This window comes from Lithobates pipiens, unplaced genomic scaffold, assembly GCF_037356315.1.
Source record: "Lithobates pipiens isolate NorthernLeopardFrog02 unplaced genomic scaffold, aLitPip1_a1.2 Scaffold_18, whole genome shotgun sequence".
NCBI lineage: Eukaryota > Metazoa > Chordata > Amphibia > Anura > Ranidae > Lithobates > Lithobates pipiens.
Genome location: NW_027507758.1, coordinates 341,051,226 through 341,077,560, shown reverse-complemented (window position 1 = coordinate 341,077,560; position 26,335 = coordinate 341,051,226). Strand labels below are relative to the sequence as shown.

At 39.6% G+C, this 26,335-nt stretch overlaps 1 protein-coding gene across 2 annotated transcripts in view; it reads left to right on the top strand.

Moving 5' to 3' along the window:
- KCNQ5 (potassium voltage-gated channel subfamily Q member 5) overlaps positions 1–26,335 on the top strand; it is a 670,041-nt gene that overhangs the window by 641,030 nt on the left and 2,676 nt on the right. For both annotated transcript variants that reach the window (XM_077487389.1, XM_077487388.1), the window contains 4 exons: positions 3,625–3,845; positions 10,913–11,021; positions 12,191–12,322; positions 23,187–23,313. In XM_077487389.1, coding sequence (XP_077343515.1) covers positions 3,625–3,845; positions 10,913–11,021; positions 12,191–12,322; positions 23,187–23,313 — 589 coding nt within the window. The remainder of the gene's footprint in view (positions 1–3,624; positions 3,846–10,912; positions 11,022–12,190; positions 12,323–23,186; positions 23,314–26,335) is intronic.

The following is a 26,335-nucleotide window of genomic DNA, read 5'->3' as shown; positions in this document are numbered from 1 at the left end:
CAGTGAGCCATTTTTATAATAAATGACATGCAGGGGGTTGTAGCCTTGCTAAAAATGGCAGGAAAAATCTAACACAAAATAGCATGAAGACATTGTAACATTTTGCACTTGGCTGACCAAGTTAACTTGAGAACATGAACACAGACAGGAAAAATAGATTATCACTCTAAGCCCTTGTACACACGGTCGGACATTCCGACAACAAAATTCGTCGGATTTTGTCCGATGGATTTTGTCCGAAACTGGTGTTGCATACACACACGGTCAGACAAAGTTGATCGGAAAATCCGATCATTCGTAATGTGATGACGTTATTTAGTTAGGACGGGACTATGTTCAGGCTAGTAGCCAATAGCTTTGGTCTAGGAATTTGATCTGAGCATGCGTGGCACTTTGTCCGATCAGAATTCTCAAACTTTGTTGGTCGTACATTCCGACGGAAAAGACCGATGAAGCCCACACACGGTCGGATTATCCGACAACACGGTCTGATCGGACATTTTCCGTCGGAATGTCCGACTGTGTGTACAAGGTTTTATAGGCACCTGCCTACACTCTTACTTATGCTTCTGTTTCAATGATATAAGGTTTATGTAGATGTAGTCACATTTATGTGGAGATGTGTTGGATGGTATCATGGCAACAGAGAGCTGAGAATTATTGTTGACCACACACATTCATATATTTTTTTAGATGTGGTCTATAATTAAAAAAACACCGACAACTGTGTACTGTGGGGGGATCTATATAATTTTAGTGGATTGGTAAATAAGCTCCCAGAATAGATTGTTGTTGATAAGTTTTAATGACAGACAAAACCTAAAAAATAGACTGGCTCTAAAAGGCAGACCATGTATGAGCCGGTTTTTCAAGTTCAAAAGAGCACGCACTCCTTCATACTTTTATGCCTAGCACTTGTATGGCAGTAATATGTTTGCAGTATCTTAATGATCATAAGTGAACTAACTATATTAACATATTTAATGATTATCTAATTTGACTCAGATCTTGAAAATATATATTTTTTTATTTTTTTGTGTCGCTGGTGGTTTTGATGGAAAATTACCTTACATTGTTTTAATATATATAAAAAAAAAAATCATAGTAGAAATAATTTCCATAACTTGTCAAGGATATGTATCAGTATATTTACTTTACCAAGTTTTGAGACCATAGAAGGAGATAATTATTTTAAGCCATTTACCATTGTACTGTGGTTTACATGTGAGAAGGTTTTGCATTAAACTAAAAACTGCAAAACTACGCATGCTACATTTTCCAAAACTGGCCCAATTCCATTATTTATCATTCTATTATATAATCAAGTGTCATATGGGAAAGATATATTGAACTAGATGAAGAACCTTAGATTTTCATATTTGCTGCACCTAAAAAGCTACTATATTTATTGATTATAAAAAGTTCCCTAAACTGGGAACTACACATTTAATATTTGTTATATGTATATTGCTTTTATAACTGTTATGTTATTAGCCTAAGAGTTAAAATTGCAATAATAGAAGGCAGCATACCTTTACAAAACCTAGATTAAGCTATAATTTAGATACCAATAAGCATCTGCCTGGGAATTTACCTAATTGCCCTTTTAAAAGCAGAGAGAAGGAAATGTGAGCTCTAAACATAAATCAGTTGCTTGTATAAATGCAATATGCAACACACTGAGAACAGAACAGATTAATGTAGAGACAATAACAATATATCTTACAGAAAAGGTTTGTCCTAATCTTGTGGGAATAACATGATAATGATTATATTTACCTAACTTGGCTTCAGCGGAATAATTGTTGGAAGAGAAAAAACGAATCATGGTAAAATAACTGACATAAAACAGAGGCTCTTGATTAAAAGCTGTTGTATCCGAACACAAAAGTGCAATATATAAAATGTTTTTTTTTTTTTTGTTTTTAATATATCTATAACATACTGTTGCAAAGAAGCAGCAGCACAGTTCAACAGTACTTCCCATTACGCACATAGATAGTTTCTCAGCATTAAATTTCTGCTTCTAGTGCACATATCTGGCATGGCATCTAAGCATGGTGGCTGACAACTTACTTACCCATATCTTACTACTTCTGTCAGTCAGGGGTGATGAACACTCATGACTAGATTCAGAAAAGTTATTGTCTCCTACAAATTTGGTGTTCAGTCTGGCCCGGGACAGGCTCATTAAATAACAAGTTGCAAATTACATATATAAGAATGATTTTTCTCTTCCCTTGTCCATTTTGTCTATTCTTTTTATCGAGATATGCTTTTTGAAAATGTGGCATCCATTACTCCAATCACAGAGATGCCTGCCAAATGTTTCTAAAAATGGTAAAGAGCGTTACAATATTTTTAAAGAGTATTACAATTTTGATTATCCTATGGAGTCATAGAACCAGTGTGGTATTATCAATTCAAACAGCCATATCCCTTTTTACAAGATTATGCCCAACACCTTCCCCTTATTTTACCCAAGTTGATTAATTGAGCATAGGTATCTCTTTATCATCCCACTATAGAAATATTTTTTTCCAATCAAATGCCTTAAATTCAGTTGCCGATATGATATGGGTTCATCACTGCCCCTCTGCTATTGAGGACATCTGACTTCTGTATCTCAGTTCTCTTAGAAATCTGCATTGGTTTTAGCTTGTCTGTGTAGTTGGACATCTTTCTTGGGGTTAGTAGGCACTAAGAAGTCTCTCTGTGCCAGTCTGCATGCAGGTAAAAGTCTTCTACCTGCAGTGGGAGCCTCAAGCCCATATTATTACTGCAAAGGTGATTTCTTCACAGCCTCAGAAGACTGCATCCTATAATTGGTGTAATCAGCCTGGTAAGGGATAATCCAAAAGTTATTTTGTTTTTTCATAATAGTTTCATTTTAAAAAGACAAAGGGGAAATTTCACTTTTAATACCAAGAGTAGATGGTACAATACTAACAGCTGTCAAGGAATTTTGTCTCATTTCATCTAACAAAAGTATAGCTAGCAAAGTGGAGCTTTCTGGCCATCTCAGTATTGGGGCAAAAATATACCCATGCTATATAAAAATGCATTCAAAGAGCATGCTAGGAATTCTGCAAATTCGTAATATCTTAGAATATAATTTTTTACAGAATAAAGTTTGGACACATGCATGAGAATGTACATTTGGTAAATACATATTTTGCTTGCTGACAACTAACGTGCATGTTTACTTTCAACTGTGGATTATTAATTATGCCTTTTTCTACATTTTAATTTAAGGGGTTTTATTAAATTAAATAGCAATTACTTTTTAATCTAGGTCTCAAATTTGTACAGTATTTTGGGTTCCTCTTCATAGGTGATTTTATTTTCATGTTATAAAGAGAAATAACCATTTGTATGCCTATTTACAACGCATTGATTTTAAAATTACCATGTAATATAGACTTTCTTCTTATTGCTATCTGTTTTTTTTTTTTTTTTTTTTTTACTGTTGCTGTGACAAGCATTAAGAATGAGGGTTAGTTTATAAGTGAAGGAAAGCCTTTTTTAAAGACCTTAGAAATATTTACAGTATGATGATTTGTAGCTTACTGTTTAAAATGGAAGAACAACAAAATCTAAAAGATGCCCATAATCTTTTCACAGCCAGAAATTAAGCTTCAAGGAGCGTGTACGTATGGCAAGTCCAAGGGGGCAAAGCATAAAGAGCAGACAAACATCAGTTGGTGATCGTCGTTCTCCCAGTGCTGATGGAACTTCTGAGGCAAGTCCAACAAAAGTACAGAAAAGCTGGAGTTTCAATGACAGAACTCGTTTCCGCCCCTCTCTGAGACTAAAGAGTTCTCAACCAAAACCAGTGGTTGACAGTAAGTCTTTTCTTTTGTACCCTAGATCCCAAAGACAGCATGGCATTAAAATCAACAATACTTTATTACAATACAATTTTCCATTCATGTGCAAAAACTGGACATTACCAATTTCGTATGCAAAAGAGGAAAAGTTGGGACTTTGAATGAGGTGCACGCTAAACAGTAGATAGGTAAAGGGTGTGGGATCATGCAGTGATTCAATGCAAAGTATAGATGTTAGGAAAAAGTTTAATAGTGAACAACCTTAAAAAAAAGTTGCATTCATCCTTACAAATGTCATACATGTAATAAACCCTTGATAAAAAAAATTCAATGCATTTGTAAAAAGCTATAGCATGTAAGTATAGAAATGGAGCTAATGATGTGAGTAGATAAAACAATGCAATAAATACAAAATGAGCAAAGAATGCATGTGTGGATGTTGAGCAACACATTGGGGGTTATTTAGTAAAGGAAAATCCACTTTGCACTGCAAGTTCACTTGAAAGTGCACTTGGAATAAAGTCGCTGTAGATCCAAGGGGTACATGCAAGGAAAATAAAAAACAGCATTTTAGCTTGCACATGATTGGATGATAAAATCAGAAAAGCTTACGCTCATTTTAGATCTGCCCCTTAGATTTAGAGCAACTGCTTTCGTAAATAACCCTATTGTGTGGATGTTGAGCATACAACACATTGACGATGAAATGTTTGCATCTAAAGGCTCAATGCGTTTCTTGAGATTTCCACTCATCAGGAGCAAGTGCATTGCGCGTAACTATAAAGGGTATAAAATTGTATTATGATCTCGTAATTGGACAAAAAAGGGGGGAAAGGCAGGGGGGGGGACATGAGATAAATCCACCCAGAAAAAGTTCCCTTCCCTACTTTACTCACATGTTTGCTCACAGGTCAATATGTAGAGCCAAGGACAAAAGGTCATCGGGGGATGTCTACCCCCGAACTGTGGGAGTGCCTCCCCACAGAAGTTGGGGCACATATGAAAGAACCTTAGAATAACTGTAATTCTCCAATAGTATACATAGGGGTAACATGGTCAACATCACAAAAAGGGGGGACTATGAAGAAAAAATATATATATTTTATTACCAATATCATACTCTTCATGAAATATGAATATTTTGTATTTTCACAGGCGGTCAGCAGGTGAAGCTTTCTTGTCAAGTTTTCAGGCTATATTTAGCTTCACTTTTAAAATAAAGAGTCCTATTATTTACATAGCTCAAGGTGATAGCATCAGTGGTAGTAGAGGGTCTTTTATATACATTTTTAGTTTGCGCTAGATTTTAAGTCTGTACTTCTAACAGTTGCACCTGCTGATACCACAATAGTGTTATATATACAAATGTACACTACTCTGACTTTAACCACTTGCTTACTGGGCACTTAAACCCCCCTCAGTCCCAGACCAATTTTCAGCTTTCAGCCCTGATGCACTTTGAATGACAATTGCGCGGGCATACAACACTGTACCCAAATGAAATTTTTATCATTTTTTTCCCACAAATAGAGCTTTCTTTTGGTGGTATTTAATTACAGCTGGGAGTTTTATTTTTTGCTAAACAAACAAAAAAAGATGCAAAAAAAAAAAAATCATGTTTAATAGTTTGTTATAAAATTTTGCAAACAGGTCATTTTTCTCCTTCATTGAAGTGCGCTGATGAGGTGGCACTGATAGGCTGCAGTGGTGGGCACTGATAGGCTGCATTGGTGGGCACTGATAGGCTGCATTGGTGGGCACTGATAGGCTGCACTGGTGGGCACTGATAGGCATAGTTAAGGCGGCACTAATAGGCACAGATAAGGCGGCACCGATGGGCACAGATAAGGCGGCACTGATGGGCAAAGATGGGCACAGATAAGATGGCACGGATGGGTGGCACAGATGGGTGGCACGGATGGGTGGCACTAAGGGGCACTGATAGTAACCACTGATAGATGGGACTGATGGGCACTGATAGGTGGCACTGATAGGTGGCTCTGATAGGTGGCACTGCTGGGTACTGATGGGCGGCACTGCTGGGCACTGATGGGCACTGGTAGATGACACTGATGGGCACGGATATGTGGCACTGGGGTGCAGCACCTTTGTTGAGGCAGATTGTGGGCACTGCTGGGTGGCACTGTGGGCACTGCTGGGTGGCACTGCTGGGTGGCACTGTGGGCACTGCTGGGTGGCACTGTGGGCACTGCTGGGTGGCACTGACGGGGGCACTTATTTTTTAATCATCTTTTTTGATGAGGGGGCAGGTGGGCACTGGCAGGGGGCAGGTGGGCACTGGCAGGGCTGGCCGTGATCGGGACTGATGTCCCGATCACGGCCGCCGGTGATCGGCTCTTTTTTTTTCTCCTTGCGCTGTCAGTGCGAGGAGGAATAATAGCCGATTACCGGCTCCGTTATATCACATAATCACATATCATATATATATCACATATCATATATCATTGGCTGACAGCTGATCACGTGATAAGGGGTCGGGATCGACCCCTTGCTCTGATCGGTGATCAGGCGAGTCTCATAGACCCTGAGGGGCGAGCGGGCCGCTCGTGCACGGGACTACATCAATAGACGTAGTCTCGGAAAAGGAGATCCGCGCTGTAGCCGTCATTCGGCTATAGCGTGGGTCTCAAGTGGTTAATGGCAGCTACTAATAGCGGCAGAAGGGGAGGGGAGGAGATCGCTCACAAACAGGAGCTGGCAGGGAGGGAGGAAGGGGAGAGGGGGTAGAGACTGTGGGATGACGGAGGCATGTAAACTGACCACGTTATCATAGAATCACAGTATCAGCCATGATTACTCTGGTCAGTTTAGATAGGGGGGCACAGGAAGTGGCAGAATCAACCAGGTTTTTTAAAGCATGCAAAGGGACAGATTAGACAGCACAAGCACTATGCTGTTTATCCTGGTTTAAAGGAACAGGATCTCTTTTATTTTTATTTTTTAGGGTTACAACCTCTTTAGACCTACACACCTCCACCCCCATAAAAAAAACTGGCCTGTAAAAGAAATATGTGTATGATTGAGGCCCAGCACTGAAGCACTGGCTTCAGTATAGAGGAGGGACAGTGGACAATAGAATAAGAAAGAGAACAAGAGAGAAAGAGAAAAGGAGAGGAAGGGGGGTGGAAGTTGGGACTGAGGGAGAAGGGGAGAAAAAGTTCCCAAAAAAATGGAAAAGAGGACAAATCTGAAGTGGATCCACCCCTTCCCAGGTCTTGCCTCAAGGGATGCCAACACCACCTCACTCATTTTGAATCCTACAAAGATTTTTAGGCCAAGGAGTACAAAAAGTTGTGCCAGTAGAACCATTTCTGAAGGAATTTTTCCCTTACACCCTTTTTTGTTGCAATCAGCTCTATCTCATTAATTTCTGTAATCTTTGCCAGTCAGATGGTGATCAAAGGTGGTTGTCACTTTTTTACCACATTTTACTTGTGCTTTTTGCCACAAGCTCACAAACACACATAAATTAATGTATAATACATGCTTTCTGCACACAGAATATAAAGTTAACCGTTTGTCTGAATCTGCCTTTAAGAAGGGCTGCATTAAAATAGTTAGGGACCAATTAGCCACCTGAAACTGTTGATAAAATGAACATATAGTATATATTGCAGAGCTCCACACCTCCTACCAAACCCACCAAACAAAGCACCTCTTTAAACAACCCCCCCCCCCCCCCCAACAAAATCCTCTCATCAGCAAAAATTCCTCATCTGCAAAAATAAAAATTCCCGCTTTCAAACAAGAATCCTCCCCAGCAGCACCGCTGTTCCACCCAGCATAAGCATCCCTCCTACAAGCGCAACAATCCCCCGACACAATTCTCTTGCCTAGTATAAACACCCATACACAGGGAATCCAACAAACCCTACACATCCAAATCTTCCTACCCCACTTTCCAGTAAACAGATGTGACTGCCAGACGTTAATGAAACTGTCATAGATTGACTCTATTAGCTATCTTTTCCTTCAGGTGAAATTACTAATTTAAACTGTTTTCACATAAGATTTCATTTAGACATTTTGCCAAGTAACACAAATAGAATTGGTAAGGGAAATCCTGTGTTTTTACTAGGAATTAGTGTAGCAAATACAGTTAAAATGTCACCACTCTAAGTAAGATTAGACTGGTGTGATAGTAATCCCACTGCTAACACAGTGTGTTGTCAAGAAACACAGGAAAACATTACTGAATAAGGCAATGCTGGTAATACACAGATGCCAAAGGCATACATAAATTCTCTATGGCACATAAAATATAGTTCATGTATACAGTATTTTCTTTTTTACTTCATAAAGAACTAATCAACTACAGGGCATAGAAAATGTCCTTATGAAATCTTTCACAGGCAGATTTGCCTGTTAGAAAGGATAAACAATTGACATTTTTTAGGTATTCCACTACAGGATCTAGAGCAAATTGTCATTTTTCTAGTGAATAGTCAATACAAAATAAAAAGCGTAAATCATTTTTATAAAAGCTCAACCTAACACAGCAGCACACAGAAAGGTTTGTTACGTGTGAAATTATTTAACCAGTCAGTGGCAAATGAACTCACTTGTGATAGAGCTTCCTCTGTAATCTTTTTATGCTTTACTGCTAGAGATTGAAAAATGCACACCTTGTAATCACTTCAAGTGGAACTCCAGGCAAATAGCTAAATAAATTGAGTACATATGAGTTAACTGTTTTACCTGCCAAATTATTTGTAATTCTGTGCAGTTCCAATTTACACACCTATTCCACAACTCTTCATGTGGTAACACCCTTGATCTCACCCACAATGATGATGCTAGTCTCAAAGTTGCATATGCGTTGGCAGTATAATGAAATAAATATTATAAAAAAAATGATACACTCTCAGCATCAGCAATGTAAAATGCAAGCCTGAGGATTCTCTAGAAATCAATATGATTTCAGGCCATTCTGCTTAGACAACCTGCTTAGACATGGATGTATATAACTGCTCCAATAATTGTCTTTCTTAAAGTGGCTGGGATTACCTGGTCTGACTGGTCTATTTTTTTTGTTCAAAATGTATACATTTCAAATGTATACATATTTTATTTTAGACTAGATGTAGCTGATGATCATGGTCATCAACTCCGTCTGATGGCTATAAAGCTATATTTTCCTGATTCATGTTATACTTATCAAAGAAGAACATCTGACCTAGAGAGAAAATATTCTAAGCCCTTGTACACCTTGTACATCGTACGTAACGTGATGGCGTTATTTCGTTAGGACGGGACTACGTTCAGGCTAGTAGCCAATAGCTTTGGTCTACGAATTTGATCTGAGCATGCGTGGCACTTTGTCCGATCGGAGTGATATTGTTCCTAGGTCCCTTGATTTAAAAAATACAGTTGGCAATATTGACCACCATATCTGTGAAAAAAATCAGGATTATGCTGCCTGGCCCTGTTAACAGCTGTTCAAGAATATTTACCCCCAGCACCCCATTGAGTCAGACTTCAACTGAACCAACTAAACTTAACAAGCCATATCTTCATAATGAAAAAATTTCATTCAGGTAAAAGCTGTCCTTTGATGGTAGCTTAATGTATTATGTTAAATTAATGAGCAGGTACACTATGCTTTATCTGATTATTTTGATTTAGAAAAAATTGTTGACATGTACTCCATAATTGTCATATCTAAGATTCAAAGGACTGTAGACAGGAGAATAATATGAGTAAAATCTTTTTAGAAAACAAGCTATCAACAACAATCCACTTATGGTAATAGGTCTCCCTCTATGCATGATTAAACTTGATCTGTCATTGCAGAACCCCTCTTGTTATAATTTTATAATCCACAGAGTTGTTAGTAGAGCAGTGAGGATTTGGTGTGGATTTGGTGAGAAATGTATAGCCATTTCAAACTAAATATCCTGCCCTTTCAAAAGGGTGAACCTGTGAAACGTTTTTTAAATTGAAAGTCAGCTTAACCAGTAAATACTCCTCTGTGTGATGTTTTAACTTTGTTAATGGATCCTAACTATGATGACTATAGGGCCAAGTCCCGCCAACTGACATTCCCATGCAAGTTCATGTTTGGATTTATTATTATTTATTATTGGATCTTGAATAATATTCATTCAGAACGTGATGACGTTATTTCGTTACGACGGGACTACGTTCAGGCTAGTAGCCAATAGCTTTGGTGTAGGAATTTGATCTGAGCATGCGTGGCACTTTGTCCGATCGGAATTCTCTACACACTGGAGATTGGATCATGTTGTTGGAAAGTTTTATAGCCCAGCTCTAAAACTTTGTCTGTCGGATATTCCGACGGAAACAGTCCGATGGAGCCCACACACAGTCGGATCATCCGACAACACGGTCCAATCGGACATTTTCCGTCAGAATGTCCGACCGTGTGTACAAGGGCATACCTTTGTACAAACTGATGTATAGGGCTAGAGGCTGCCCTGGTAAGTTCTATCAAATCTGGAGACCATGGCTAAATCACTATTCACATTGTTTTTTCACATTTCACAATGTGATAAAATATATGATATCTGAATGTCCTTTTCTTTATTTGCAATACTTCTATTAAAATCAAGTTTAAAAAAAGAGAGAAAATATTCTACTAGCACTCAATTTCACTGGGAATCACACAGAGCAAATGTAATTGCAGGTTCAGCCCTCTATAACTCTCTGATTTTAATAAATACACAGCTTAGTATGAGCTTTATAAACACAGTGAATATGGTGAGAAAATGTATTTGTGTTGATTGATTTATTTATTACAGGTACTTATATAGAGTTCATTTATGCCGCGTTTTAGATATATATTATACATTCACATCAGTCCCTGCCTTCAAGTAGCTTACAATCTAAGGTTTTCACATTTATATATACTCTACTCATAGTAGGGCCAATTTAGACAGAAGCCAATTAACCTACCAGCATATTTTTGGAGTATGGGAATATGCCCCATGACTTTGTGAATATGCCCCTGTAAGTGGTTTATTGAAAGAATGTGCAATAAGCTGGAGCTTAGACATTCCTGTATGCACCTTCAACATTAAAGTCTGATTTTACCTTTTCAGGTGATGTCAACCTTGGAACAGAGGAAGCACATGATGAGAAAGGATGTCATTGTGATGTATCCGTTGAAGATCTAACTCCAGCTCTTAAAACTGTCATCCGAGCGGTCAGGTGAGGCTCAGTTTTTATTTAATTTGGCTGGGATGCAAAATGAAAATGGAAGGAATGGGATCAGGAGTGTAAAATGTAAAGTTGGGCTTGGATATTAGGGAGCAAAGCCTTTATTTACCACTAAAACATGTCGGAATGAAAGCTGTCAGAAAGTTTTTCGGCCATGGAATGAACTTATCTTTGATGCTTAGTAATTTAATTGTTATTATATCACATACAGGTAATTGTAAATTAGCCAAAAGAGGGAGCCTTCAGTGGCTTAATGGAATTACTCTGTCTTTTCTGGCCACATAGAGAGTGATTGTTTTCTTTGAGTTGGTGGACACGTAAACCTGCATAACAAGAAGAAGGAAGGTGAAAAGCTCAATGACTGTGTAGCACTGCAAAGTGGTGAACAGAGTCTGCTTATATGATGAGGAAAAAAAGTGTACGCCAATGTCAATGTATTATTACATATTATGCATAGAAACAAGACTAAGATTATATACATCATGATGATCTTTTATAAGTTTATCTTTAAAAAAATATTTTAAAAGAGAGTTTGTTATCTTGAGTGCCGCTTCACACAGGGGCGACTCAGATCCGACTTCAAGTCGCCCCAAGTCACCTCAGGTCGCACAACATGTAGAAATCAATGTAAGTGAATGAGAGCTGTCTTAATGCACACTACTGAAGTCGCTCCGACTTCAGAAAAGGTTCCTGTACTACTTCAATCCGACTTGTAGGCGACTGGTACCCATTGATTTCAATGGAGGTCGCCTCCAAGTCAGATCTCCGTCTATACAGAGGCGACTCTCAGAGAATTATCAGCTCTCAAAAAGAGTTCCCCCCCTGAGAGCTCATTCTCTGATTGGCCACGGCAAGTCGCCTGGCCTGGGGCGACTTAAAGTAGTGTTGTAAGTCGTGTCCAAGTCACGTCAAGTCACATCACGTCAAGTCACATCCAAGTTGCCTCCAAAAGTCGTGTTGCCCCTGTGTGAACCGAGCCTTACTATGCAGTTTATTATTAGTAGCAAAGGGAAAACTTAGGAAACTCACATGACTCATCATGTACAGTACAGGTAAAGAAACTATGGATGGTCTTGAATCCCAAAACTATAAGTAAATAATGCATACCTTGAACTTATAAAAAGACTAGAGTTGACACAACTTTTCCTTTACTCCAACAGAATTATGAAATTCCATGTAGCAAAGCGAAAGTTCAAGGAGACCCTGCGGCCATATGACGTAAAAGATGTGATCGAGCAATATTCTGCTGGCCATTTGGATATGTTATGCAGAATAAAAAGCCTCCAAACACGGTCAGTAAATAGTACATGGCCTTCTAACATATGCAGTTGAAATAAAAAACACTTACTTGTATTTCAGTTTGAATTGTTCAAGAACTGTATCTTTTATTGGAATACACTCATAGTTTAGGAGGAGATTAAGATTAACACATTTATCATGTTGTAACTTCTTATGTCACTTTCCATGCCATCTTGATGAGATGTTATCAGCTGGTAGCTTGGCTCCTACACTGTTCATTTTGTCAGATTCCACTTGGGTTTTAAAATATGCAATTGTTCAGTTATTGTGCTGTAAATACAGATTTGTAGATTCCCCCTCTAGTTTCTTTTACAAATGTTTTATTGAAAGTCAAACATAACATATCAGTACAGTCATGTGACAGAAACATCAAACAGAAGAAAGAGGAAAAAAAAAGGAAGGGGTGTCTCAGTGGGGGGAGGGTACACAGGTGAGATAATATTCCACAAGACAATAAGGGTAGCAAAAAAAAACAAAAAAACAAAACAAAGGCCTAGTATAAACAGGTAATCACATCGTAGATTCGATTGTGCCTCAAAATAGGCCATATGGAATGCAGCCTAGCTCAGGTATCATCAGGGATGTTGATGTAAAGACACATACATGCCGGACTTTGCCGCTAAGTGGATATACATAAGAAGCAAAGAAGAAAGATAAAAAGAAGATGAAATTTTCCTCCCTAAGATGTGTCACCACGACTTCGAAATATCTCATGTCGGTGTAACCGTCAACCACATGTCGACCCCTCAAAATGGGAGCCACCAGAAAAGACAGATAGAAAAAAGGAATAGATAGAGTATAGACTGTGGGTAAGAGTGCCCACAGAGAGGGAGTAGAGAAAAAGATAAAAAGCAAGAGGGGGGAAAGAAGAAGGGAAAGAAAAGGGAAGAGGTCCTCAGGGGCCGTGCCCACATGCCCTTAAATTGAAAGAAGTTGGTGGTTAAACCTAGAAGGCCGAATGTAAGTTATCCATGGTTGCCACACTCTGAGAAATTTGTCATGGGTGTCAGAAGTAAATGACGTCAGCTTTTCATTAACCATTATGTCATTCATGCGGTTTTTAACAGCTTCAAAGCTAAGTATTGGAGTTTTCCACGCTCTTGCAATAGTAATCTTAGTGGCACTAAAGAGATGCTGGGCTAACTGTCTCTCCGGGCAAAAAAGTTCTGGGATGGGTTTACATAAGAGGGCTTCGAAGGGGTCCCTTCTAAAATTAGAGTGGAGCATATTACGCAGTAGGATATAAACCCTAATCCATAATCTGCAGACCTTAGGGCATGTCCACCAGATATGGGCCATTGCGCCTGCACTTGCACAGCCCCGAAAGCAATTGGGTGAGTAGGAGGGGATAAAGCAAGCTATCCTGGATGGCGTATAATACCACCGGTAAAAAACTTTGTATGCATTCTCGAGGATGGACACATTCCTGGAGCTTTTCATAAGGGATAAGGTCATGGTCTGCCAGTCCTCTACATCCAACCTCTTACCCAAGTCCGCCTCCCATTGAAGATGGTATTTCCTAACGGGGGGTTTCTTAAAAGTGGTAATGAAGAAGTAAATCAGAGATATTAGTCCAGAGGAATGAGGTCGGGTCCTGCAAACACGTTCAAAGGGGGTCAATGCGTACGGAGTAGGAAGAGTTTTAAGAAGCTGTTGAATGAAATGTTTGAGTTGAAGGTAACTATAATATTATCTAAGGGGAATATCATGGGAAGATCTCAGGGACTCGAATGTAAGCATTCTCACTGGGGTGAGCAGAGAGTGGACATCCATAAAGCCATTATCCACCCACCAGGAGAATTGCCTAGGGTTGTCACAGCTAGGGGGGAATAAAGGGCAATGAGCAAGACGCAATAACGGCAGGTGGGGGGACAGCAATCCTGCCGAGCATTTAACAGAGTCCCAGACCTGGAGGGAATGGGTCATACAAGGCCCAAACCCATGCGGGCGGTCCTGTGGGGGCAACCATGGTATTGAGGAGATGGGAATAGGATGAGAGTCGACAAAATCCATGGTGGCCCATAAAGGCATTTGGTAAGTGTCGTGAAGGTGGGCCAGGGGAGCTATAGTCGCCGCAACATAATAGGCTTGAAGATTGGGGACTGAGAATCCTCCATTAACTCGACGAGCGTACATTATTTGCTTATGGATTCGAGGCCTAGAGGAGCTCCAAATAAATTTTAGTAACCTCCTTTGATGAAGTCGCAGGATATGGGAAGCTACCGGTACCGGTAACACTCGAAAAAAGTACAATAGTTTTGGGAGATCCCCTCTAGTTTCTATCTACATTACATGTCAGTCACTTCAGTCACTTGCCCTCCTTGAATACCAACTGCTGAGGTCAATTTTCAGCCACACAGAAATATAGAGAAGTTAACCAGTCCATAGACTGGAGGTGCAGGTGGATGTTCTCAGAACAAATAGGCTTTAATTTGGTAGCTAATTTTACATATACTTTTACTTCCTAGGTTTTACTTAGTAAACAACAGTGAAAAACTGAAAATACTTATTTTTTCAACTTTAAGAGATAAAAAAAGTAATAAAAGGATATCACATAAATGTGACTCTTTTTTTTTGTAATGTAGCGAAATGGTAATATAAAGTAATACATTTTAATGTATTCCCCTTTTGACTCTACTCAGGAATAAATACTCAATTTGCATGAATTGTTAGCATAACATTAGGATAAGATCAAGTCGGGTTGGTAATGATAGCGACTTCACAGGTTTGCAATTGCTAAAATGCCAAGTGACTTTGCATTTGCTTACTAGAACATCTGCTACTCACACAATAAATGCAGGTGTCAATCAGATCACCCAACATCATTCTTGGGACCAGGTGTTAAATCTTAGGAGGAAATACTTTATTTTTGGATTATTAGATTTTCATTTTTTTATGGGGGGTGGGGGGTCTGGATCAGATCAGTAGAGACCTTAACAAGCCCTCGTGTGCAACTCTCTACCACCAAATTTTCATCTACAGCTCTGCAATGACAGGACTTGCCATAAAGTTATATTACTCTTTTTTTTTTTGTGTCAAAGCATTGTGTTTACAGTGTTACAGAGCACACTATACGTAGATTCGGAAGCCCAGGAGCTGATCATTTCAGCTCCTGGGCTTATTGTTGGACCCAAGCTGCCATTGACTGTTAGGAGTATCAATTGCGAACCTTGCCAGGACTCTAGAAAACTTGAAAGTTTTGGTGACATTTTAAAATGGCGCTGGCACAAATACCTGCTGTCATAGAGCTATTTAAAACCAACACCTGCTTCCCAAGTGGGTAAGCTGATCACATTTATATGTTTCTGGGGAAAAAAAATAAGATTATATTTACCTTTTATAGCATCATTAAGTTTTCCAACAACATGTTGGACAAGGATTTGGCATAGATATTGACTTAAATCATGCAGACTTATAAAGCAGTGCAGAGAGAAATTGGATCTGTGCAATAGCTTATAGAAACCAATCAACTATCACTGAAAAAAAGTCATCCTGATTAGTTGTGATGGGTTTCTGCTCTTTGCACATTACTCTCTAGGATATTGATTAATCTTGAATATAGTTTCAAGTCTATTATTCAGCTCTGCAAAAGGGAATCTTTTAAGAATATTAATGCCCAAAAGTTAGTTTACTTTTATAAAATCAACATAAATATTTTTTACCAACAAAACCAAACAGCTAAATACAGAGTTGAAACACATATAATTTAACTACTTTTATGCCAAAATGTTTGTAATTGTAAAATATCCTTGCTCAATGGACTGTGAATAACTACCATGACATTGGAGAGGTCCACCCTTTGACGTTCCCATTATGTGTAAACAAAGCAAAGCCACAAGCTCTCTTACCCAACAGCATATACTTATCGTTCCATTTCAGTTCTCTGCAACTTTGTCAGCTGCCTGGTGACTTATGCCCCATACACACGGTCGGACATTCCGACCACAAAATCCATCGGATTTTTTCTGATGGATTTTGGCCCAAACTTGTCTTGCATACACACAGTCGCACAGTTGTCAGAATTTCCGATCGTTCTGAACGAGGTGACATCAAACACATACGTCTGGACTATAAATGGGGCAGTAGCCAATAGCTTTCGTCTCTTAGTTTATTCTGAGCATGCGTGGCACTTTGTCCGTTGGAATTGTCTGCACATGATCGGAATTTATGCGATCGGATTTTGTTGTCGGAAAATTTTAGATCCTGCTCTTAGGGCATGCGTGGCCCTTTGTCCGTTGGAATTGTCTGCACGTGATCAGAATTTATGCGATCGGATTTTGTTGTCGGAAAATTTTAGATCCTGCTCTTAAACTTTGTGCGTCGGAAAATCCGACGGAAAAAGTCAGATGGAGCCCACACACGGTCGGATTTTCCGACAGCATGATCCGATCGCACATTTTCCATCGGAAAATCCGACCGTGTGTATGGGGCATTACTCTACATAAGTGCTGGGCTACTCACCCTAAGTTATTTAAGCCATGTAAGTGCTGGGATAAGTACCAGGATGTCATATGGGAAGAGTCCATAATTCCTAGTAATAGAGCTAAACATCAAGGCAGGGGAGCAAATGAAAGCTAAGGATATGCTGGTTGTAATAGGGGCAATGAAGTGAACTTGTTGCTTTGCCCTGCATAAATAAAGCATGACTGAACTTTAAACACTAGTTGTCTGGCTCACATGCCTCTTGCCTCTTGCTTCAGTCCAAGTACCCTGAGTCACATATTATTATTATTATACAGGATTTATATAGCGCATTATGCAGAACTTTACAATTTAAGGGGGGGGGCAGTACAATTACAATACAGTTCTATACAGGAGGAATAAGAGGGCCCCGCTCATGGCTCTTACAATATAAAGGGAGGAGGAGGTGGTACAAAAGGTGATAGCTGCGGGGGATGATCTGATGGTGGTAACTCAGGTACAGTTCTTAAGTGGGGGTGGGGTAGGCTTTCTCGAATAAGTGAGTTTTCAGGGATTGCCTAAAGGCAAACAGGGTAAGGGCTGATTGGACATACTGGGGCAGGGAGTTCCAGAGGATGGGAGAGACTCTGGAGAAATCCTGGAGGTGAGCATGGGAGGAGGTAACAAGGGAACAAGAGAGCAGGAGGTCTTGGGAGGAGCGGAGAGGACGATTTGGGTGATATCTGCAAATGAGGTTGGTGATGTAGTTGGGGAAGATGTTGTGGGTGGCCTTGTATAGTGGGGTTAATAGTTTGAATTTTATAGGATGGGGTAGAGGAAACCAGTAAAGGGATTGGAAGAGAGAAGTAGTCGTCATGGATCAGTTAGTAAGGTGTATTAGTTTAGCATCAGCATTCATAATAGACTGAAGGGGGATAGCCTGTGTAAAGGTAGGCTAGTGAGGAAAGAGTTGCAATAGTCTGCAAGTACAGTAACTTTACTCATGAAGGGTATACTTTATATAAGGATACATTTTCTGTAAAAAAAAATTGTGCACCATCTGGGAAAAGGTTAGTACAATAACTTAAAATGCCATAACTTAAAAACAGACTCTAACCATTCTCGACATATTTTCTTTTTCAATATATTTATTTTATTGATTGTGTGGAGTACCCACAATAAAGCTGGTCAATGTGATACAAATACAGTACAACTTGGGAAAAATAAATACAAACGGCAATAGAGACACAAAATGGTAAATAAATTCAGCTAATGACAGCTGGGGCTGCACAGCCATAACAGGATATATTGAGAAGTGTGAACACACTAGTTGGAAAAGGCAATACATGTGCTATTACAGGCACAGAGGTAATTTTAAAGTGTAAAATCACTCTCTCAATCCTTTTTAATCCTCATGCTGCTAGCATTGGTAAATAGATAGGAAAGTACAGTTGTGCTCGTAAGTTTTCATACCCTGGCAGAATTTATGATTTCTTGGCCATTTTTCAGAGAAAATGAATGATAAAACAAAAACATTTCTTTCACTCATGGTTAGTATTTGGCTGAAGCCATTTATTATCAATCAACTGTGTTTACTCTTTTTAAATCCTAAAGGCAACAGAAACTAGCCAAATTACCCTGATCAAAAGTTTACATACCCCAGTTCTTAATACTGTATATTGCCCACTTTAACATCAATGACAGCCTGAAGTCTTTTGTGGTATTTGTAGATGAGGCTCTTTATCTTCTCAGATGGTAAAGCTGCCCATTCCTCTTGGCAAAAAGCCTCTATTTCCTGTAAATTCTTGGGCTGTCTTGCATGAACTGCACACTTGAGATCTCCCCGGAGTGGCTCAATGATATTGAGGTCAGGAGACTGAGAAGGCCACTCCAGAACCTCCACTTTATTCTGCTGTAGCCAATGACAGGTCGACTTGGCCTTGTATTTTGGATAATTATCATGTTGGAATGTCCAAGTACGTCCCATGCGCAGCTTGCTGGCTAATGAATGCAAATGTTCCTCCAGTATTTTTTGATAACATACTGCATTCATCTTGCCAACAATTTTGACCAAATTTCCTGTGCCTTTGCAGCTCACACATCCCCAAATCATCAGTGATCCACCTCTGTACCTTTCATCATAGGCCTTGTTGATTCCTCTCCAAATGTAGTGTTTATGGTTGTGGACAAAAAGCAACATTTTGGTCTCATTACTCCAAATGACTTTGTGCCAGAAAGTTTGAGGCTTGTCTCTGTTTGGCGTATTGTAAGCAGGATACTTGGTGTTCTGTGGATGGTTCCCTACTGTCTGAGCCACTGGGGAACTTCCCTCTGTGTAGAGCCCTTGTTATGCCTTGCTCCTTGATCTTGGTGCTGGACCCACCCAGTGTCCAGCTGTAGGCAGTCACATGATTCACTGACCTATAAATCATCACTTCCCCTTCCTGTCTTTGCCCTAGTATAGGTTCCTGTTTGTTGTTGTGGTTCTGGTTGCTGACTTTGCTTGTTCCTGACTCCGCTTCTTGGATTGCCCCTTAGATTAACGCTGATTTTGTTGCTGACCCTGCCTTCTGGTTGACCTCCATGTACTTCTGCCTTGGTCCGCTGACTTGGATCGTTTAGGATTGCCTATTCTTACACCTGGTTCCTGTCTTTGGACTCTACTATCCATGAGTTATTTGCTGGTGGTTATTTGCTGTTTGCACCTTATATTGTGGTCCCCTAATACTGGCTGCAGGATCTCAACTTTTCCTCCACCTCAAACTGGGATAACAAGACTACCGGTTAGGAAACTGGAGTGATGGTTGGAATCTCCTGGCAGACCTGACAAGGAGACTGAGATGGCCGCTCCAGAACCTTCACTTTATTCTGCTGTAGCCAATGACAGGTCGACTTGGCCTCCCCAAAACATCAGCGATCCACCTCCGTGTTTTACAGTAGGAATGGTGTACCTTTCATCATATGCCTAGTTGACGCCTCTCCAAATGTAGCATTTATGGTTGTGGCCAAAAAGCAAAATTTTGGTGTCACTCCATCCATCATCACTCCAAATGACTTTGTGCCAGAAGGTTTGAGGCTCGTCTCTGTGCTATTTGGTGTATTATAAGCGGGACACTTTGTGACATTTGCATAGTAATGGCTTTCTTCTGGCGACTCAACCATGCAGCCCATCTTTCTTCAAATGCTGAGTACACACGAGCGGAATGTCCAACAGAAAAAGTCAGATGGAAGCTTTTCATCATATATTCTGATCGTCTTTATGGCTCATCTGACTTTTTTTGTTGAAAATTCTGATGAACCTAGAAATAGAACATGTTCTAAAATTTCCAACGGGAACCAATTCCTATCGTAAAAGAACGGTCGTCTGTATGCTGTTCTGATGGACCAAAAATTACAATTCCTTCGATATCTTTTTATATGCCTTTCCTGTTATATACAATTCAACTACCTTTTCCCGCAGATCCTTTGACAATTATTTTCCTTTCCACATGATTTAGAATCCAGAATTGTCTGTGCAGCAATGGATGAAAGATGCAAGGGTCTTTCAGGAGACCAGAAACTCATTGACCTTTTATACACACACATATACACTAATTACAAGCAAACAGATCACAGGTGAGGATGGTTACTCTTAATAGCCATTCAAACCCCTTTGTGTCAACTTGTGTGCATATTATCAGGCCAAAATCACCAGGGTATGTAAACTTTTGATCAGGGTCATTTGGTTAGTTTCTGTTGTCATTATGATTTAAAAAGAGTAAACACCGTTGATTGATAATAACTGTCTTTAGCCAAACACTAACCATGAGTGAGAGAAACTTATTTGTGTTATCATTCATATTCTCTGGAAAATGGCCAAGAAATCATAAATTCTGCCAGGGTATGTAAACTTATGAGCACAGCTGTATATCATATTTACTTGTGTTAAACTTTTTTTTCATATTTTTTCAGTTACTTCCTGGTTTCCAGGCCTTAGGCAAAATATATCATACATCCAAGGAGTCTTCAGGAGGGGAGGAGGGATTTTCTCAGTTAAGCATACCCTCTTACTTCATGCTTGAGCTAAGGACAGATGTATTTTGGGAAGTAAATGTTACATCTGCTCTTACTCACCTGAAACTGGAAGGTGGAAGCAAAGGAATTAAGCCCAAGATGAGAGTCATGATCATGGGAACAACAAAGAGGCTTCAAAATATAGGGAGAGGTAGTGGCCTACCCAAGGTTGTCAAAATTCATCATATTTCAGTACCCTTTCTAAGAAAGCTGCTTTAATTTCTGCATGGACCATGGCCTGGGTAGCCCTACTTTTGGTCTCTACTTCATAAAGAGCGGCATACTTCCAAACCTTCCCTATAGTCTGCTTCACAGCCCTAATTAGCTGCAAGAGCACTTTGAATTGGGTCAGAGAGAAAACCGGAATATATGTGTAGTGGATGAAATTTTGGACAAAGTGTCATTCGATTGTAAATTTAGTTTTTGCCTCAGAATGGTAATGGGGTTCTGAGGGTTAATTATGTAGGTTAACTTTGACACCAGTTTGGCTGGGCTGTGTTAGAGTTCTGCCTGGTCATGTGTACAGTGAGGTGCACATGACAGGCCAGAACCAGGCCTGGTTGGACATTTTGGGTATCAGCTTCCTCGGAGGGGTGTGCCGGCCCCTCTGAGGAGTCTGGGGAGGGGTACTTAAGATGTTGAGGTCACGTGTTACGTGTGGTTCATTCATGAGGCCCTAGCGGTCTGCTCTTGATTCTGGAACAGGGTAGCCCCGCAAGGGGTCCCGGTCACGGAAACATTCAACGCTCCGCAACATGCTTCGGTTGGTTAACCCCACTGGGTAAAATGATGGATTAATTAAAAGTTACAATAATGGTACATGTGAGATGAGAATGCCAAAAGGCTATCCCAGAGAGAAAGTGAATGTTTTGTGATCAGATTGGAAAGGTGCCTTTGGTCTGCATGGCCCTTCTCAACTTATTTAAAACGTGTTAATATTACTGTGTCTACATTAGAGATATTTCCCTGGTGTTCTAATTACACCTCATGATGTGATCGAAAATCTTAGAAGGAAAACAAAAAAAAATGAAACTTAACAAAGGTTCTAAACCCTTTCCCTATGCTATTCAAAATATAACAAACACATTTCATGCAGATACCCGCTGCAGGTAATGCTAGATGCCTGAACATACTTGCAGCAGCTTTTGAAACCCTCCTGCTACAGTTAAATACCAGGGTGTTCTAAAATGTAAGCTCTGGCTCTGAGTTTTTTCACACATTCCTAATTCTTTCTCACCATAATAGTAAAGATATTGGACAGTAGCAATGTACAGGAATCAAGAAGAGTCTGGCAAGTTTTGGCACTATTGCCTAGTCTCAGAAGAGCTGTAATTCAGCCATAATAGAAAGGTTTGGAAAGCTGCTACAAGAATATGCCTCCAGATGCCTGTATTTTATACCTGCTACAGATTTTTTTTTTATGATAATAGAGTCTCTGTATTGGTCTTAGTAACTGTTTTCAATAGGTGACAAATGCACAGTTTACCGCAGATAACAATGATGTTCTATAGTTAAAGTGGCCAGGTTGGTTCCACAGAAATTGGATGATTTTCGATCCATCTATGGGCAGGCTGATTGTACTGAATTTGATCTATCGATTGACCTCAGTACAACCAGTCTGTCAGGTTTTTTTTCCGTACAATTACTGCTGCTGGCTATTACTGCTGCTGGCTATAGCTGGCAACAGGAGGTCAACCTCCTGTTGTCAGAATACAATAGTGGAGCGGGAGGGGTTCCCCCATCAACACTGATATTGTTGATGGCGGATATAAGCAATTTTCTTTCCTTCAAACCGTGGTTCAAGGAAATAAAATTGCACAATGTATGCCCAGCCTTAAGCTGGGTACACACTATTAGTTTTTTTTTGTGCAACCCAGCTCTGGTCAGTACCACTGTATTAACCATACGAGGTTAGTACATCAATCTCCCCCACTGAGCTGTTGTGTTCTGACAGGGGTATGTCCCCCCTCCCCCAGCACACTCAGATCAGCGCTCTCTGCCATTGGCGGCTGGCTTCTGTCAGACAGACCGACATATACACAAGCAGAATGTCGGCCAGTATTTTTTGTACCTGCAAATGTCTCCCAACATTCTGCCTGTGTGTATGGGGCTTTAGTCAGCATGAACAACACAACTCTGCTAAGCAGTGCTATAGCCTTCTAATTAGTGTTCAAAGTCTCTGTCTGAGTCCGTTATCTATTTTCAACATTGTTCCATAATACTACAAAAAACTATTGTAATTGTTTACCTGTTCTTAGACTTTCAAGTGTTAATTTGTTCAATGGAAGGGGCAAAAATTAGAAAGCAAGGCAAACAAATTTGGGGAAAGAAAACAAAATGATTCTGATTGTAATGCTACTATAAGCTACACATTATGATTTAGTTTTGTTTTATCATTTACAGGGTTGACCAAATTCTTGGAAAAGGTCAAATAACCACTGATAAAAAAACCCGGGAAAAAAATATTTCTGAAATTGAGACCGCGGATGACCTCAGTATGTTGGGTCGAGTGGTTAAAGTTGAGAAGCAGGTAATAAAATTATTTTTTCTTTTATTCTTATTAGTCATGCCATAAAATAACTTATTAAAATAAAACTGTACTGAATTGGCGTGGGCTACCATTATTGACATCTATTTCTGAAATTGCTAAGGAACTGCAGAGCAGGGAGACGTCGACTTCTGGGACCCATATAGACACTTCTATGGGAAGATGTATATTTGCAAAACTAAGGACGTTCTGGTGTCACTGATTGACTAGGAGCTTTATTTAAAGCTCTGATCGACCATCTCTATTTAATATTGAACATCGTCTTGCCAAGGCTCTAGAACCTATTTTTGGAACATATTGGGGGTTATTTACTAAAGGCAAATCCACTTTGCACTGCAAGTGCACTTGGAAGTAAAGTCGCTGTAGATCCGAGGGGGACATGTAAGGAAAATAAAAACAGCATTTTAGCTTGCACATGATTGGATGATAAAATCAGCAGAGCTTCCACTCATTTCAGATCTACCCCTTAGATTTAGAGCGACTGCACTTCCAAGTGCAGTTGCAGTGCAAAGTGGATTTACCTTTCGTGAATAACCCCCATTGTGTTCTATGATCTGACCGTTCCCTGTTTGGTGCCCATCTACGCCCCCTCCTGCACAGTTGCTTCACCTATTTCTCTTTTTTTGGAATACATTTTGCATGTAAAAACTAATTGTGACTATACTTACTCTTATCCTATACCCCTGATGAAAGTGTCTAACCAAAACGCATCGGGTACCGGGGATTACTATATACTGGAGAGTATTATTTTGTTGTCATACTGTTAATGAAAAATGTTGTTCTTTGTTTCTTTGTGTTTTTTGTTTTTCTTATATGTATTTGTTATACAAACTTTGATATTTTTAATCATCGATCATTTCCATGATCGATTGCTTTTATGTGCATTCAATAAATTCGATCTTTTTACATTACTTAAGTGTGTGTTGCCTTAAAAGTCCCAATGAAGGGGGATTTCTCTTTTTCCTAATCACATACCAGGGATGTGGCAAACAACACTTTTTTTGACCTGACTAATGTGTATAAACGATAAGAACTTGAAATGCTAGTTGCTTAGCTGTCATGCAAATGTACTGCCTTGCGAGTTAAACTGAACTTAAAAATATAACCTTATTGTCTAATATACACTTTTTATGTTTTACATATATTATGTTCAAAAAAGAAAGCAACTATGGAAACAGCTCATATAGTTGGCTGCTATCACAAAACCTTAATGCATTCAATGGTGCATGTAAATGACTAAAAAAAACTAACAGATTTATTTCTCATAATTCTACTCTTATTATTTCATGACTTGAATTAGATTATTTGAGTTTAATGGTTAAAGTGGTTGTAAATCCTTACATATACGCAGTGAAGGGACTGTCCATAGAGATTAAAAAAAATCCTCCTACATAAGTTGTACCTGTCTATCTGCAGTCTTCTCTTCTCTACATCCATTCAAAGTGCTGAATATATAAGCTGGTCTAAGAGTTCAGATAAAAGGAGGAGAAGTTACACTCTACAGAGCTCAGTGAGATGAGGTCTGAGAGCTCATTGGAGGGAGGACACACACACATCCCTTCACACAGAAACAGAACCGAGGCTGTCAATATCTTGATGTCAGGAAAAATTGTCAGAAGTGATTTATGCTGATAACAGAGGAATAAAGCAGCAGACAGAAATTACACTTAGTATACACTATAGAAGGAGTTGCTTTGTTCATATTTTTAATGTCTGAGGTTTACAACCACTTTAAAGACTACAGTGAACATTTATATATTAACCTTTTGGCCCCCGATGCCTCCCGGTCCTTTAAGGCATTTAGGATGCTGGGAGGCGGAGTTTTGATCATGTGACTGGCATGATTGGCTTCCATGGCAGTCACATGCGATTGAGAGCTTTCCGTTAGCCGCCAGTAACTGTGCCGGGAGCGCACAGAGCATGCGCTCTTGGCACAGCTGTATTTTCACAAATTCACTTAAATATGCTGCCGCTCGGCACCAAGTCTCACATGCCGATAGGCCCCATAGGGGTTAAATATTTTCTAAAACGGCAATAGTAATGGCAGCAGTTACTTTTAGGTGCCTGCAAATATCTGCCAATGTCTATTCAAATGGCCAAAAAAACTGGGGGACCTAAAGTGATACTAAAGTCTATTTTTTTGTATACTTACCTGCTCTGTGTTTTGCACAGAGCAGCCTGGATCCTCCTCTTCTCGGGTCCCTCTTTGGCCCTCCTGGCCTCTCCTTCCTGTTGAGTGTCCCCACAGCAAGCAGTTTGCTATGTGTGCACCCCTAAATGAGCCACAGCTGTGTGTCCCAGCCCCTTCTTTCTGCTCATTGGCTCACTGACTTTGATTGACAGCCATGGGAGCCAATGGCGCTTTGCTGCTGTCTCAGTCAAAAAAGAGGGAGAGTCCCAGACAGCCAAGTCTCTCGTGCAACATGGCTGGGGCTCAGGTAAGTATTAGGGGAGCTGGGGGGGGGCTTGCTGTACATAGAAGACTTTTTAGCTTAATGCAGAGATAAAGATAAAAAACACCTTCTGTCTCTACAACCACTTTAAGATGAATAGGTTAACCTTCCTGGATAAAGTAAAAGACTGGCCAGCTTTCTCATGTCTCCCGCTCTTAGCTATTGGTTATTGAATCTGACTTAAAGCAAGACACTACAGTAAAATGAAGATATCCAACAAGATTTACTTCAGCCCCTGTCCAAAAATTTTAAATATGACAAATTTTGTATTAATCTAAATAATGTCTGCTTCAGATCTTCAGCTTGTGGCCAAATACTCAAATAAATATGTAAAAATAATCAATAAAATTACAGAGCCAACAAGTTTAAAATACACAATGTACAAATGTCAAACTGTATATGTATTTTGAAGTTATTAGAAGCCTGTATACTTTAATAGAGGTTGTTCCTGTTTAACTACTAGAAATGCATATGAAGACCTTTTGAATAAAAATACAAAATGTTTGCTTTACATATTTTATGAATGTTATAAGTGTTTACTCTCCCATCTG